The 18,059-nt window shown below is 36.9% G+C and overlaps 1 protein-coding gene across 1 annotated transcript in view; it reads left to right on the top strand.

Moving 5' to 3' along the window:
• The window catches only part of PTCHD4 (patched domain containing 4), a 343,096-nt gene that overhangs the window by 79,030 nt on the left and 246,007 nt on the right, over window positions 1-18,059 (top strand). The window contains exon 2 of the mRNA XM_044675933.1: window positions 14,552-15,029. Within this exon, the coding sequence (XP_044531868.1) occupies window positions 14,552-15,029 (478 nt within the window). The remainder of the gene's footprint in view (window positions 1-14,551; window positions 15,030-18,059) is intronic.

Here is an 18,059-nt window from a genome sequence, read left to right as displayed (position 1 = left end):
CCTCATCTCCACAAACCAGATTAGGGGAAAAGAGAGAGAGGGGTGGGGCAATACAAAACTAAAATCCTCCCTACATTAGCACATAACATGAGAAGGAACATGGAATGCTGGGAGAGAGAATCCTGGAGAGCAAATTCTAATTACACAATCTCCCCTGTGATTCCAATGGAAAATGAGAATATAGAAATCTCCCAGATTTACATGCCTAGTTTTCCCATGGAATCAGTACACATAACCAACTTATATCTCTAAAGATCTTTAACTAGAGGTACATACAATATTGCACTTTCTAAGGGGAAATTACAGTATTTTGGGGATAAGAGGGAAATAAAAGAGAAAGAGAACAAAGTTAATGATTGCTAGATACATTGACAAAAAGGAAATTGGGGGCAGTCCCCTTTGGCATAAGAGTTTACATTCAAAATAAATGAGTTCAACCCCCCACAGTTCAATTTTCTCTACATTCCAAAGTTCATTCTGGATCTTTTGTGTGTGGTTTCTGCAGGCTTATTTATGGTGCCTTCTCCAAACAGTTTACTTTCTTGATTCAGGGAGATAGCAAATTTTTTATCCTAAAATTACTCTCAAACAAGAAACATTTTTTATAAATCTAGAATTTTATGACAATTATGCAATTACTCTATTGCACATACGAGGAAAAACAATAATGAAATTTCAAAAAAATAAAAAAATATAGAGTTCGCAATCAGTGACATGCTATGTTTGCCAAGGAAAGGTGCAATACAAAGGTTTCTCACCCAAAAATGAGATCCATTTCTTTTTAAACCTGGCCATAAACCAGTGTGATCAAATCAAATAACAGCTTTATAAAACAGTAATAGAGCAGCTAATGCACATTCAAGAAGTACCTAAATCTCCCAAACCATAAGAGCACATTTAATGACAATAGCAAACAAACCTATTATCATTAAGATTCATATGAGTTGCTGTGTGATTTAAAAAAAAAACAAACAACTTTTGAAGCTCGTGAATACTTGTCACAAGTTCTCCAGATCTAGTCAATCTTTCAACCTTGGCTGAGATATTTTTAACACAGTCTATTACTGCCATCATTCTAAAATTTGGCAGGAGAGCCCTGAAAAACCTCTGTACTAATGATGAAAACCTGTTGGGTCTAAAATGTCACCAAGAATCTAGATCATTCTGGTGGAAGGGTAGAGTAAGCTGAAGAGTTACAAATATAAAAACCATCCAGAAGCCACTGGGTTCCATGGGAAATTCTCCCTCTCAGGAGCCACCCAGAGGTTAGTTACCACACACCCTAGGAAAACCTTCCCACCTCCTGGATGAGACTGTTACAGTCCTAAAAGGTATGTCTTTACATGTCCTATTATTAATATGAAAAATGATAAAGGCTGGTATAATAATATAAATTAGTAATTTAATTAAAGCCATGCTGATAGATTAAATAATTAGACCACGCGCTTGTAAGCAATCGAAACTACCGCCTCCATTACTGTCTCCTGTTTCTTGGCCAAGAGCCTACTGGCAAAGAGGCACTCCCTCCTAACCTAGGAGATTATAAACCCTTCCCTGGGTCAAGACGTAGGCCTTCCCAAGCCCAAAAACCCGGAAACGGAAACCAGTCGGACCATGTTGGATCACGGGAAATGTAGTTTTGATACATTTCCCATGTCCATAGAAATATATACACTTTTAGATGGCATTTTCCCAAATTTCACTTTTACACCATCCATTACGTTTTTATGAAGGCAGAGGAGGGGAATATAATAGGGCTATTGCACTTCACTTCAACTGCTAAATGGATCCTTACCTCTTGTTACAAACAACTCAAAGGCAGACAAATTATCAGTCAGAAGTAATGGTGCTATTAGATACCTGAAAATCACTTCTGAAAACCCCTTAAATTCAATTTAAATTTTTAGGTCATTAAATTCTCCAAAGGTTGTATACAGGTTGTAACCAGTTTAATGGAGCCCATCCATCATCATCTATGTGACAATTAACAAAGGCAAAAAGGAACAAAAGACTATTAAGGCAACATGTGACCTCAATGGATCCATAAGGACCTATGGTTTTGCCACAGAAAAGGGTTTGTCCAAGTTGTTTATGGACTTTTATAATGGTGTTTTCTTCAGTCCAGTCATAAGAGAAGGTGCAAATAAAGACAATGTAACAATATATAGCTAAATGGCTAAAACACAGTAGCTGAAAATGACATAGAGTAACAGAATGTATTAGATTAGATTAATATGTGAATATTAAAAATAATTAAATCTTAAAACAATCAGTAAATACAATATATATGATAGGATACAGGCACTGAATTCAAGAGTCCTTTTCTCCAATTCTAATAGCTACGTTACAGAGACTTCTTCACTATTTGGAAGGGAACAAACTGAAACAGTTAATATCAATAAAACAATGGAGTCTGAAAAGACTTAAAAATTCACCTCCAGACTCCTTAAGGTTCCTTCCCCTCCCAAGTATCAGGTTCAGATTCCTTTGTGGTTGACACAATGTAAGATTTAAATTTATATTCAATATCTCCAAGTATCATATTTTATAAGGTTTATTAAAAATTACTTGAAGTAGAAGAAAATAAAAAGAACAAAAGTAAAAACCTGAGTAAAATACTCCTGAGTAAAATTCTCCTGCCTCTTACCTCACCTCTACAAATCATGATCAAGGGAAAAGAGAGAAAAGGGTGGGGCTGTACAAAACTTATATCCTCCCTACATTAGCATGTAACATGAGAAGGAATATGGAATGATGGGAGAGAGTGTCCTGGGGAGCAGATTCTAATTACACAATTGGATCATAGTATCTATTGCTGTAAGGGACTTGAAAGAACAACTAACAATTCCTTCCTTCATTTTATACATGAGGAACCCAAGGCCCAGAATAGGAGTTTGATTTGTCTGTGATCACTTAGATATTGCATAGTATAGTTGAGATTTTAACCCAGATATTTTAATGTTAATCTAGAACTTTTTTGTAGTTCACCTTAGAAATTCTTATAATGGAACTTTTTGTTGATCCATAGTTAAATAGGAACACCTTTTGGATTCTTTACTGTTGATGGTCTCTCTAAAACAGTGGTTGCCAAACTTTTTTGGCCTACTGCCCCCTTTCCAGAAAAAATATTGCTTAGCCCCCTGGAAATTATTTTTTTTAAATTTTAATAGCAATTAATAGGAAAGATAAATGCACCTGTGGCCATCACTTCCTCCTGGATCGCTGCAGCACCCACCAGGGGGCGGTAGAACCCACTTTGGGAATCACTGCTCTAAAATGTATTAAAGAGGGTCTTGAGAAAAAAAAACATGGTCACAAGTAAATCTTTCATTGGTGACTGTGGGTTTCATAATGTCTCAGTATCATCATTAGAAATATTAATAGTTATAGTGTAGTCCAGTGGTTGTCAAATGTGAGAAATTCGATCATAGGGGCAGAACCTAAGATTCACATTGGAAGTTCCTTTTTGGACAAAATCCTTAAAAGACCTTGTTTTCTCCTGAAATTAAAGTGATATGGGGAAAGACCAGGTAACTAAAGATTCCATTTAGTTGGAATTCATTTTTGGTATGCCCTGAATAAATTATAAAAGAGATATGAAATATAAGAAAATGTTTTTGTGTTAAGAATCTCTCTGATTTCTTAGATACTTCATCATCTAGCTTTTATGAAGAGATTTTCTTTTTAGCAAAAGAGGCAGCTGACCGTCCAAAAGTTGCCAGTAACCTTGCAGTCCATGCCGCATTGAAAATCAATAGAACCTGAATTACAATACATTGTCTTAGGCAGGGGCTGTGCTGCTGAATTATCCTGCAGTGACAGAAAGCATCTGAATGTCAACACAGAATAGATGTATATTGAGTAAATATGACACTTGCTCCCTTTTGTTTCCAAAGCATCACCTGGGGATTTTTCACTGCCTCAGTTTGGCTCTGATGTTAATGGCTCAGCCCTCTAAGCTGGTTTTAGGAATCTGCCCTTCGATTTTACCTGTGAATATTGAATCTTCCTCCCAACTGTGAAGGCGGAGGCCGTATTAGGAAATTTCAAATGCTTCAGAGGGGATGACTTCACCTCATGACATAAGCCAAAGGAAGTTTGGGTTGAGGAATACAGGTTGAATGAACAATCTTGTTCAACTCCTTCCAATTTCTGGAATATTTGCATTTTGAGGGATTTTGCACACAAGGAGAGAGTTTGAAATATGTTCACTCCTTGGATTCAAATTCAAAGGATGTTTAGAGGTCAACTGATCCAACTTTTTCATTTTAGTGGTAGGGAAACTATGGGCCAGGAAGGCGGTCATTTGTCCAAGGTCATATAGAAGGCAAATGACAAATCCAGAATTTGAACCCAGGTCCTCCAACTCCAAGTTCTACTATAGCATACTACCTTGTGTGACAACAATTTGCCTTGAATTAAAATGAATATATGTGAGAAAACATTGATTAGTAGCTTCCACTCATAACTCACATGTAATACTTACTATGTACTTATTATATAATATTTCATTTCACTTCTGGGAGAAAACTAGGTATTATAAGGATTTTATCTAAAGTAAAATTTCCAATACATATCTTAGGCTCCATACTGTAGATCCAATTTTTTATACATTCTCCATTAACAAATATATTTCCTACATATAACACTTGCTATGTACTTACTACATAACAGCTCATATTAGTTATCACTATAGGTGTCTAACCCTCTTCCTACACACTGTAGGATCTATGCCAGAAGATACTTGATTACAACTACATTTTTTATCTCCTCAGTTCCTACCAGTGTTCTATAAAATATAAGTGCTAGGTGGCTCATTAAATAGAAAGTGAGACCTGGAGATGGGAGGTTCTGGGTTCAAATCTTGCATCAAGCATTTCCTAGTTATGTGACCCTGGGCAAGTCACAACACCAGTTGCCTAGACCTTAAGGTTCTTCTGACTTGGAACCTACACTTAGTATGAATTCTAAGACAGAAGGTAAGATTTAGGAAATCTTAGTGCTTCAAATAAATATTTGATTGTATGAATAAATGAATAAATGAGTAAATTTGAATGCTTCCCACAGATGGTCCAAATCAATAATAGTTATACTTTACATTTATATAACTTGTTATAATAATAATTTTTGCTATTATCTAACATGTATATAGAACTTTAAAGTTTGCAAAGCACTTTACAAACATTGTCTCATTTGATCATCGCAACAATACTAGAAGGTAGGTGCTATTATTGTTTCAATTTTACACATGAGGAATTGAGGCAGGTAGAGGTGAAGTGACTTTCTGGGGTTTACAGTGCTAATGTCTTTATGGTTACAAAGTACTTTCTAAAGTTTCTATCATTTTCTTATTGTGAGGAAGAACCTGAAGCTTGGAGCAACTGAGTTAGAAGTTAGTGAAAGAGGCAGGACTGCATTCTGACTCCTAGATATGATTTATCTGACTTCACTCCCCAGCAATCTAATTGATTTTTTTCCACTTCCCCATTTGAACATGATCTCCCTGAGAGAGGGACTGTTTCTTTCTATCCTCTCTTTTTCCAGGGCCTGGCACATGGTAGGTGCTCAATAGATACTTATTGACCATTCATTTCACTATGCCTCTTGAAACTGCCTTCAGTTTTGGAAAAAAAAAAAGTAAAGAAAAAAAAAACACTGAGGGAGCTGGATGGCACTGGGCCTATAGACAGGAAGGCTTGAGTTCAAATTTGACCTTAAATACTTACTAGCCATGTGAGCCTGGGCAAGTCACTTAAACTCTTTTTGCTTTAATCCACTGGAGAAGAAAATGGCAAACCATCTAGAATCCTTGCTAAGAAAATCCCAAACAGAGTCATAAAAAATTGGACATAAATAAAAACGACTGAATGACAGCAGAAACTCTCTTAGGCATATTGGTGTCAAGTCTTTCCTTGGATAGGATTCAGATAATGGAGAGAATACTATACTAAAATAAACAAATTTCTAAAAATAACTGATTTACAAAGCACTTTGAGCACTCCCACAGTGTTCTGCATACATTGTTATATTTAGTATTCACAAGAGCCCCATTTCTCAAATGCTACACATTATTTTCCTCATTTTATTGATGGGGAAATTGAGTTTTAAAGAAATTGAGTTGTCTAGAAGCATACAGTTAAATTCAGAGATAGAATTTGAGATAAAATTTCGCCCAACTCTAGACTAGGCACTTGATTCTTTACTCTTTGATTTAAGCTCAAAATTGAATGTTTGTGATTTTTTAGTGATATTCTGTTCAAATAACCTGGTCTAGTGAAGGAAATCCTACCTAAGGAATCAAGGCTCATTGATGGACTGTCTGTTGTCAAGCTGATCTATATATGTGCTTTTTCCCCTTGTTGAAAGTAAGTAAATTACTTGAAGACAGGGATTTGTTTTGGGTTTTTTTCTCCACTTTGTCTTTGAATGTCCAGTTCTTGGTACAAAGTCTCACATAGTTTTTCACCCCTTCCCCGCCATGTTGGGGAGGGAGAACCAGGCCTGTGATGTAGTTGGTTTAGAGAACTCTGAGAGGGGAAATGCCTTCTACCAAAACAGTTAGTACCTGCTCTGTGACTTACTGTTGTCAAATGACACTGAAAGGTTAAATGACTTATCCAGAGTGACAAAACCATTTTTGAGTTAAAGTCATGATAAACCCACATCTTCTTGACTCCAAGGTATACTCTCTATCCTCTCTACCACATTGTTTCTGTTTGTCGTGTAGTTCAGTCGTGTTTGATTCTTTGTGACCCCATTCAGGTTTTCGTGGCAAAGATACTGGAGTGCTTTGCCATTTTTTTCTCCATATCATTTCATATATGAGGAAACTGAGGCAAACAGGGTTAAGGGACTTGCCCAGAGTCCAATAGCTGAGTGTTAAATTCAGGAAGATGAGTCTTCCTGGTACTCTATCCACTATGCCACCTAGCTGTTCCTCTCTCTCTAGTAGATGCTTATTAAATGAATGTTAAATAGATTTGGATTCAATTGTCTGAAGACAAGTATACTTCATTCTTGAAAGTCTTGATAGGTTGGATTCCAGGCATTGAAGTGTTAATCTGTTTGTTTTTGATAGAGAAACTCTCAAATACCATCTTCCAAAGGAGAAACAGGTTGCAATATGGGCTGTTAGACTTCATATCCACACTGAAAAACCAGAGATAATTGAAATATTGACTACTGATTACACTAGTTCTATTCTGCATGTCCCACCATCATTGTTCCCATCGTTGTCATATTTACATAACACATCCATAGTGTATGCTACATGGTAGAAAGATGCAAAGAGTATCTTAAAGATGAAGTCTTTGGGAGTCTACACTCCATTTGGTTTGTGCCTATATCACATGAATGTACTATCTGAATGACTAAAAGCCTTGTTCTTGATCTCAGTTATTTTATAAGGAATTAAAAAATGAATGGATGAGAGAATGAAAGATAAAATGTTTTCCCTGAAGATATCTGACTGGCATTCTCTCATCCCTATATTTTTTCATCAATAGCACATGAGGAATAAAACCAGCCACCTACCCTAACTAGGAGGCAGTAAAAAATAGCAGGGTTGTAGAACTTTGCTTTGAGTACTGAAATCCAAAATTCCCCTAGTGCACTGGGGAATGTGTATGGGAAGTACAACACTCCCATTGTATCTACACAAGTTACTTTGGGTATATACCAAGATACAAGAAACATTCTTTCAAAACATTCATAGTCTTATGATAATCAGGTATGTGGTAATCAACCAGCTGGTACATAGGAACTAGCTTCTCAGAGAAGTGAAAATAGCCTAATGATGAATGATGAAAACCTGCTTCTGCCCATGGCAGGAAATAAACCAGGTTGAAAACCTAAGAGAAATCACACTGAGCTACAGCAAATGATTCAGTCTTCTTCTCCTTTCTCCCTCCTCTTGGTCAGATGTTCTATGATTGTATGTTGTTGAATACAAATCCCAGGGCTTGAAAGCTTAGTTTTCCTTTGAAGATAGCATGAGAAATAATGAGTCAGTGTTGACAGAAGGGGGCAAAAGAAAGCATTGATGTATGTCAGTGGGACCAGTAGGAAATAATATGGTATATTACTAAAAATATTAGTACTCTTATAAAATACATTTGTTTAACCTTTATGTAGGTCTATGTTCCCTTACCTGAATGTGCTTCACCAACTAGCAAACTGGAAGGCAAGCTACCCTGGCTTAAGAGAAAATTAACCTTTGTGCCTTTGAAATATGTAACTTTCTTGAGGACAAAGTAATAGGGTCAACTCTAAGAAAAATTATGAAATAAGCAATAATCTCTTTCCAAAGCCCCCAGCCTTCCCCATTCTGAACCTTTGCCCCTCTTCACTTGAATTTCCTCTTCAGGCCCTTAGGAGCTCAATGATTTTTCCTAACACTTTAATCTCCTAACCTGCTTTCTGGTAAAGATCTACTACAAAATCATTGACTATTTTCTATGAATTTGTCACTGGCCTTCCTGAAGCAGCTAGGTGGAGCAACAAAGAGAGAGCCGCAGACTCATCTTCCTGAGTTCAAATTTGGTTTCACATATGTGACCCTGAGCAAGTCTCACTTAATCCTGTTTGCCTCAGTTTTGTAAAATGAACTGAAGAAGAAAATGGCAAACCACTTCAATATCTTTGCCATGAAAACTCCAAATGGCATCAGAAGAGTCAGACACAACTGGAAAGTGACTGAACAAAGTACCATTCCCAGCCCAACATTTACATTTTACTTTTTATCTTTACATAAAGAAAGGTTTGTTTCTGACAAAAAGAGTATAGGATCGTGGATTTAGATTTAAAGTTTGAAGTAAAGGGGAGCAGGAAGAAGAGGGAGGATGAAATATTTTGTAGGACATTAGAACCAGTATTTGTACTTATATACCTAGCATGTACTCAGTAACATGTTGATTAATTGATTCCTTTGGGTCTGCATGCTACAATGAAAAGAATGTTGGTTTTAGAGTCAAAGGCCCTTAGTTTGAATTCTGGTTGAATCATTTACTCCATATGTAATATGGGTAAGTCACTTCATTTTTCTCTTGGACTAATTCTCTTCATCTGTGAAATGGTAGGGTTGAGCTAGGTGACCTTTGAGGTCCCTTTAAACTCTATTGCTCCTTTCATTATCGCCCAGGGCCTAGAGTTGGGGTCTACTCCAGGATTATAAAATCCTTGCTATTAGGAAGGGAGAAAGCAAGGTTGAGGCTGTGTGATCTCTTGAGTTCAGGAATTCTGAACCAAAGAGGGCTGGTTTGTTCTTGCTGAGTTACAATACCAATATGGTTAACCCCCAGGGAGGGGATACCAAGCTGCTGAAAGACTGACAAACAGGCCTAGGTAGTGAAAAATTGAGGTCAGAGCTTGCTTTCATATCAGTAGTGGGGTCAGTTCTTCCATAGACCCTGAACTTCCAGCCTCAGCAAGATAAGGAGACCCTGTTTCAAAAAAAATGAAAAGAAAGAAAGAAAAAAGAAAAATCACAGCCTAGGAGGATTATTCTTTAAACCATGCCAACCTTGCTGTGAGGGCACCCTGTCTTACACACAGATTTCTGTACTTTAAGTTGAAACTCAATTTATTGATTTTATTTTACTTTATTTTTTGCCCCTCTAAATGACAGGTCTTTAGGCAAAGCTATCTCAAGTGGCTTCATATTGTTTCTCCTTTAAAGGACACTTACAAAAAAATGTTTGGATTATGCTCTAAGGGTTTTGTGAAAAAAAAATTCTTGCTTTCTTGCAATAATTAGAGTGGATAAACTGCTACAAAAACAGAGTAACTTTTTCAGCACTTTCTCCATTTAAAGACCTCAAAAGAACTTGGATCCTTTTTGTTTGTTTGTGTGGAAGAGGGAAAAGAAAGGGAATCTATTCTCTTTGTTCTATCCATTTAGATATCATGAGAAAAAGATAAAAAATACGTCTTTTCTAACATAATTTTTATTTTAAAAAGAAAAGAAAAATCAGATAACTTCAAAACAAGGGTTTTAGCAACTAATCACAGTCAATGAAGACCTGTTATTTTAAAAAGCTATTTTTAGACTTCCTAAAAATTTTTTTTTAATTTTGGCCAACTATATTATCAGCATTTCCTTTGATCCATTATAATCTATCCAATGACTCCTTGGGGCTCTTAAATCTTCAGATTATTCACTTGCTAAAAATCCCTCAGAAATCATTTTGATGACTAAAATGAGTATAAGCAGTCAGAGTAACACGTGCTGAATGACTTAACTCATGCTTTTATGTTGCTTTCCGTTTTAAATACCCAGAAGGGTATTCGTTGTGAGGAAAGAAAGAAGGAAGAGAAACTCAAAACGAGTATCTCTGGGTAACAATCTAGGCTGAGTTGATCAAATAGAAGTTTGATTTAGGAAAAAATAATTTTAATATAGATATATACACATATATGTATATTTAGATATATAGATATAGATAGATATAGATATAGATATATATCACAGAGGAAATTTCCTTATCCTACCCAGTCTTCCTCTTTATGATTGAAGCATATATATTTCTTCCCATTATTCCATGGGATTTACACCATAGGATCATGGTATGAAAGCCGAATATGACTTTAGGAGATAATCTAGTTTAATTCCCTCATTTTACATATGAAGTATCTAAGGAGATTAAGTGATTTGCTCTTGGTCACATAGATAGTAAACAACAGAGAAAATACTTGATCCCAGGCCCCTTATTCAAAAATCAGTCCTCTTTCCATAATTCTATGTTGTTTCTTAATCAGAAAGCTTACATGAGACCTAAGATCCACCAGTGGTGCCATTAGAAGAAAAGGTTGGAAAAGTGAGCCCAAAGTTAGCATGAGTAAAAGAGAAGGGTAAAATTTAATACTTTAGCAGAAAATAAGGTTAAAACCTTTAAAGTCATGGCTCAAAATTATTTGTTTTCCTTGGATTTGGGTTGGATTAAATGAATTGAGTAATTGAGTAGAATTGGTAGTATGTTAATTCACCTTTATTTTTGAGTTTGGGTGAAGAAATAGATAATGTGTTTGGCATAAGAGGTCCTTATTATGGAGTAAAAGGTTGTTGTTCAATTTCGTCTGACTCTTTATGACCTCTAGACCATACTGTCCATGAGGTTTTCTTAGCAGAGATATTAGAGTGGTTTGCCATTTCCTTCTCCAGTAGATTAAGTCAAACAAAGATTAAGTGACTTGCAAGGGTCACACAGCTGGTGAGGTTTTGTGGCCAGATTTGAACTCTGATCTTCCCAATTCTATGCCCAATGCTCTATCATCTGAGCCATTTAGCTCTCTCATGTATGTGAGTATGTATGTATACATATCAAACACATATCTACACTCACTACACCCACATACACATAGGTTCTAGTACACATGCAGGCTCCAGACCACTACATCTCATACACACACACACACACACACACACACACACACACACACACACACACAGAGATGTTCAGGTCTATGGGCAGACCCCAAAATAGAGAAAAAGGACCTGACTTTAAATCTCACCTATGATGCTCACTACTTGTGTTATATTGGATAAGTAACTTCACCTCCCTTGACTTCTAGACATCTAGAAAATGAAGGGACTGAATTAGAATGTCTCTGTGATATCTTCCAACTCTACCTATAACCCTTCTAGATGCATTTAGGAGCATTTCTGAATTTGATCTATTTAACTTCTTTCCAGTAATCTTGGGTATTATGATAATAAAAGCAACCATTTATAAAGTACTTTAGGATTTGCAAAGTTCTTTACATATGGTATCCCATTTGGTCCTCACAACAACCCTGTGAAATGGGTTCTACTATTATCTCCATTGTTTTGCAAATAAGAAAATGAGGTTGAAAGGTTATATGACTTTTCCATATATGATTTGTCTAAGGAGTTACACAACTAATAATTGTCTACAGCAGGATTCTAACTCAGGGCTTCCTATAATCCAAGTCCAATGCTCAATTGATTGTACTAGTTATAGCACCATATGATTCTCTGCTACCTCTGCTCAACTTTTACTCTATGGCCTTATGATGGCATGGAGATGGCTCTAGGTTCTCAAAATCAGTGCCAGCAGAGCACAATTTTTTTCAGCTTATACTATATTGAAAAGACTTTGAATCCAACACTAACAGTAGAATGTGTGCCTGCCATATGGAATATTTAGCTTAGTTAAATGTGGAGAATTTCAACCATCGGAAGATTGGCACTTATTACTATTATTATTATCATTAATATGTTTTTGGCAAAACAATTCATGAAAGACATACATTAAAGACATATACATGAAAGATATATTCTAAAACATGCTGAGTCGGGGAGGGCAGAGAAGGAAAGAAGAAGGATGCAATATCTTGTTGGAGTGCTGACCCAGATAATTTAATTGTCTTTATTAACTGTTATGATCCTAATATTACAAAAGTAAACCATGAGGAAAAGTAATTTCTCATCTGATGAGTTTCCTACTCTTCTTAGTTTAATTCCTCCAATGAGTGCCAATCATTCAATCACTGAGTCACAGATTTAAAACTGTAAGGGATTTTGGAGACCTTCAAGCCCTTCCCCTTTTACAGTTGAGAGAACCTGCCCAAAGCCATACAGATGGTATGTGTCTGAGGCAGGATTTGAACTCAGGTATTCTTTTTTTAAACACTTAATTCTGTCTTCAAATCAAGATGTTTTTTATTGGTTCCAAGGTGGAAGAACAGGAAGTGCTAGGCAATGGGAGTTAAGTGATTTGCTAGGAAGTGCCTGTGGCTGGAGTTGCACCAGAACTTCCCATTTTTAAGCTTGGCTTTCAATTCATTGAGCCACCTAGCTGTCCTCAAACTTAGGTATTCTTGACTCTAGATCCAATACTTACATTATGTCATCTAGTTGTCTTTGTTGACATCAAGGTCACTCACCAAAAAAAAAAAATAGATTGCTTTTTTTTCCCTTTGGAAATTCACCTGTGGGCAGGTGACAGCAGGCATTTAGAAAGCTGAATGTTTTGCATTTTTTTTATTTTTTTCTTCAAACCCTTACCTTGTGCCTTGGAACCAATATTGGTTCCAAGGCAAAAGAGGGGTAAGGGGAGTTAAGTTACTTGCCCAAGGTCACACAGCTGGGAAGTGTCTGAGGCCAGATTTGAACCTAAGATCTCCCTTCTCTAGTCCTGGTTCTCAATCCACTGAGATGCCCAGCTGCTCCCCTAAATGTTTTGAAGCACCAGATGTTCACTTCTTATTTAAGAAATCCTAAGGAATTCTGACTGAGAGAGAGTAAGCTGTATATGTAGTGAGGCATGATGCAGTTTTTGGTTGCAGAAGTAGAACCCTAATTTCACTTAATTAGTTGTGCTTTTAGAAAGACTGACATCACAACAGAAGCCTGTGGGTAGAGTTGATATTGCTAACTTAAATAAACTGGTGTCCTCATGGGAAAGAATGCTATCTTTAGGCAAGAAAAAAAATTGAATGCGTTGCCTAAAAGTACAATTTTTTTCTTTAAATGTTCCAATCATTCCAATCACCAGTCTGTCACTATGCCAGGTAACATAACTTTAAAAAATATCCTGAATTTATATTTCTTCAAACATTTTTCTATCCCCCATTCATCTTTCTATGCTATACAGTCTCCAGCTTATTCTTGATCTCCTTAACCCAGTTGTAAGACTATAAATTGCCTGTCCCTGCTCTACTACCAGGGAAAACATGGCTGTGAGACCTACTTGTGTATCCATGGTCTGTTCTGCTTTTGACTGCATGATCAAATAAAAATGCTTTGCCTAATCCAGGAAAAATGAAAAACATTAAATTAGCTACTTGATAGGTTGTTTGTTATTCAGTGCTAATAATTTATGCCATGCTCCCTGAGGACAGGGACATGTAATTTTATTGGTGGAGGGAACTGGATGGCCAAGAAATATCTCTCTATGGATGGAAGTCATCATCCTTCTCTTTTAGGGCTTACAATCTTAGAAAGTTGTACAGTGCACTGAGAAGTTAAGTAATTTAACCAAAGTTACTCAGCTAGTATGTATCAGAGATGGAATTTGAATTGTCTTTCATGTCATGCTTCATATTAGATGGGATCAGATTCAAGGAATGTAGTGATCTGTTCTAAGAGTTTACATTTGGCTCCCAAAGAAGGAAGGCATTAGAGAATGGAACTGTGGGATGGTTGTAAAGTTATTAATGTGCATGTGGGGGATAAAGAGTGGAATCTGTGGCTTTGCCATTAATTTTTTGTGATGCCGATAATCCTGCATGGTGTATCCCACGTGCCTTTAAAAGCCCAAGTTTACTTTCCAGTCTTAAGTTGACTCCACAACATTTGTATCATTTCCCAGTTGGTCTGAAGTTAGTCCCCTCTATCAGTAAATGTAGTCTGTGCTTACTATGTGCCAGGCACTCTGTAAGCACTGGAGTTACAAAGAAAGACAAAAGACAGCTCTGACCCTCAAGGCTCTCACAGTCATAAAACTCCTTCCCTTAGAATAAGGAACCTCAGTCTAGAATGTGTGTGATGCTATGCCCCACCATGACTTGAATCTCCTTTTATGTTTCCAAGGATGGGAGGAGCACCTTTATTGGACACCAGCTGGGTGGTGTCGATGTGCCCAACAGCAAAGACCAGCGGGTCAAGTCAGCCAGAGCCATTCAAATCACCTACTACCTCCAGACCTATGGCTCTGCCACCCAAGACCTCATTGGGGAGAAGTGGGAGAGTGAATTCTGCAAACTGATGAGGAAGCTGCAGGAGGAGCACCAGGACTTCCAGCTGTTCTCTCTAGCATCCTTTAGCCTCTGGAGGGACTTTCATAAGACCAGCATCCTGGCCAGGAGCAAGATCCTGGTGAGCCTCGTACTGATCTTGACCACAGCCACCCTCTCCAGCTCAATGAAAGACTGCCTGCGGAGCAAGCCTTTTCTGGGCCTCCTGGGTGTGCTAACGGTTTGCATCTCCAGTGTAACCGCGGCAGGGATATTCTTCATTACTGATGGAAAATACAATTCCACTCTCCTGGGGATTCCTTTCTTCGCAATGGGTAATTATCCCTCTTTATCATGACTGGATTTTTATGGCTTTGGGGGCACGGTTTCCATTATAGATTTTTGTCTTTACATTAGAGTTGAGGATGTTGTTAGATCTGTTTTAAATCTATCTTTGTGTGATTTGGTTGAGCTTTGGGATACCTTCTACTCATCAAGTCATACTCTTTTCAGCAGAAATATATTTTAACAAGCGACTCCCAAAATATCATAGTTTAAGGGAAGCAGAATGATACAGTGGACATGTCGTTGCTATTAGAGGTAGAGGGACCTAGATTCAAGTATTGTCTTTGAACTTTCCTATCTTTGTGAAGTTTGGCAAGTTACTCCCTCCCTTGCCTTAAGTTTTATCTGTAAAATAAGAGGGGTTGGACTCTAAGCTTCTTTCCTGGTTCTAACTCTTTGGTCATGTGAAATTCTCCCTTTTAAATTGATAACTTATTTTTATCTCACATTTTCCAATATATTTGTCTCTTCCTCCTACAGAGTTAGTTATCCCTTTTTACAAAGAATAAAAAAGGAATGAAACACTTCAGCAAAGCCACAGATACTTCAAAAAGCTCTAACACTATATAGCATTTCATACCTATAGTTCCCTACCGAGGGGTGTCCTGGTAAATTTTTAACAACTATATATCCAAAAATAAATTTAAAAAATAAAGTACATTGGAAAAATCCTTTTTAAGTTTAATATATTATTAACATTTCCTCTCTTACTCTTTTAAGTATAGACAAACAACAACAGAGAAAAACAAGCCCTGATTTTTAGCATTTGCCAGTTTTCCAAAATGTAAAAATGATCACACTGAAAATTTGACAATCCAGTTTTCCCAGCCTACTCAAGCTGGTTTCAAAACATTTCTGTCCCTGCATATGTGAACCAGAGAAAGGACTCCTTTTTCAAAGTCAAAAGGTTTGTGCATCTCCACCTGATAGTAATTATACAATTTATTGCATATCTGGCAGTGGACAGTGTGTAAAGCACTGGACGTAAAGTCAGGCAGGCTGGCCTCAGACACTCAACTTGCTTCTTGACTCCACATAAGTTACTTAACCTGTTTGCCTCAGTTTTTTCAACTATAAAATGGCAATATATTTCTTGAATATAAAAGGGCACCTACCTTCCAGGACTATATGCAGGTTAAATAAGATATTATTTGTATAGAGCTTAGCGGAGTGCTTATTTCTTTCCCCATCATGAAAATGTATAATAGTCATTATTATAAATTGCGTAGTAACTTCAAACATTATTGATACTTTAAAAACAAGATAGAGACTACCCAACAAATATCAAGTTTAATCCCCTTACTAATTCACAAAACATCTATATGTGTATTTGAAAAATATATAACATATGAAATCAATGTTAAATGTATGTTATACAAAATATTTATAGTATGTCCATGTAATATGTATATGTATATATTATTTCTAGACCTTAGTTTTATAAATTGAGGAGATTAGTCTGGAAGATATCAGGGATCAACTACAGTTTGAGTTCCTTTTGTTTTATGATTTCCGTGTGTGTGTGTGTGTGTGTGTGTGTGTGTGTGTGAGAGAGAGAGAGAGAGATATTATTTATTTTGTCCACAGCCAGTAGTCTAAATTAAGTATGTTTATTTATTCAAATGATCCATTTAATAAAAAAGGACTCCTTGCAGTGACCCTGTAGCTACCACAATGAGAACCACTAATCAAAAAATATGAGACAAAATATTTTCTATTCTGCTTCCTCCCAGATAGAGTATTGAGAGTTATTACTTTAAGAAAGCCTGCATGGGCTTTACAAGTTTGTTAGTGGTTATGCCAGTTATGAAAATGTTCATGGAATTGATACCATGAGGTAAAAATGTTTTAGAAACATCTGTCAAGTCTAGCTTATTCTTTAAAATCTCGAAATAGGAATTTTCAAAAAAGCTATCATTCCATCGCCCTAATAGATCGAAAGTGCCCTACCATTCCAACCTAAATTCTTGAGACCACTTAAATGTGTCCTTTTTTTCTTCCACCATGATTGAGAAGGGCTGTTAATTGTTCGAAAGCCAGAATTCTACCAAGCTCTCTCTAAGAAGATGTCTTTTCAAAGACACTCATTAATACCTGAGGAAATGTGTTGGGGGTTAGGGAGGGGCATGGTGTGTGGGTGCTCATGTGCATGTGGCTGAAAGGAAGATCAAAGGATGGAGAAAGAAGGATATACTCTAGAGCAAGATTGATGGGTTTTATCAGAGAGGTGATTATACTGCTGATATCTGTGGCACTGCAAGAGGGGGCCTGTCAGGTACGTGTGTGATCTAATCCTCTGTGTGTACAGACTTAGCAACAAATGGTAAGATTGGTCTCTGGGTGGCCAAGTGGCCTGAGCAGGAGAGAATGTAGCTGACGTCGAGTAGGTTTTATTTCTCCAGGTAAAAATTTGCTGGCTTGTACTCCGAGTCATGCCCTTAACCCAATGTGTGCAATGAAAGACTCAGACATGTGGAAGAAAAGAAGATGGCCAGGGGTTTTCCAAATCTATTGAAAGGTGTGTGTTTCCTGTTCATGGGGAATATTATCTCCCTGAAAAAGGATGCAGTCACTGACTATGTATTTAGACTATTTTGATGTGCATAAGGGATTCAGTCACAGGAAATCTGATATGCAACTGGTATCATTCACCAAAAGGGCAGGGCTGTACTTGATGGGGGAAGGGGGCACGCACAGATTAGTTATCTAAGAGCCCATTGGGGCTCTTTCAAAATCTATGTGTAAGAAAATTAGGTAATGGAAACATTTATCAGGGAAAGGTAGAGTGATACACTCCATGAATATAAGAAGCAAAATATGTCTCTTGGGATGCTAGATAATAAAATGTACATTATAAAATTCTGATAGCAGTTTCTTACATTACACCACTGACTTACACTAGTGTAGAAATACAAGGAGATGAATTCCTAGATTAATATAGCTCCCTCTTTCTCATCTCTCAGTGACCAACCTGATTCTGCAGGCCTAGGGATGAAGTTCACATTAGAGATAGCTTCAGT

This window comes from Gracilinanus agilis, chromosome 4, assembly GCF_016433145.1.
Source record: "Gracilinanus agilis isolate LMUSP501 chromosome 4, AgileGrace, whole genome shotgun sequence".
NCBI lineage: Eukaryota > Metazoa > Chordata > Mammalia > Didelphimorphia > Didelphidae > Gracilinanus > Gracilinanus agilis.
This window is presented reverse-complemented; position numbering and strand designations above follow the sequence as displayed.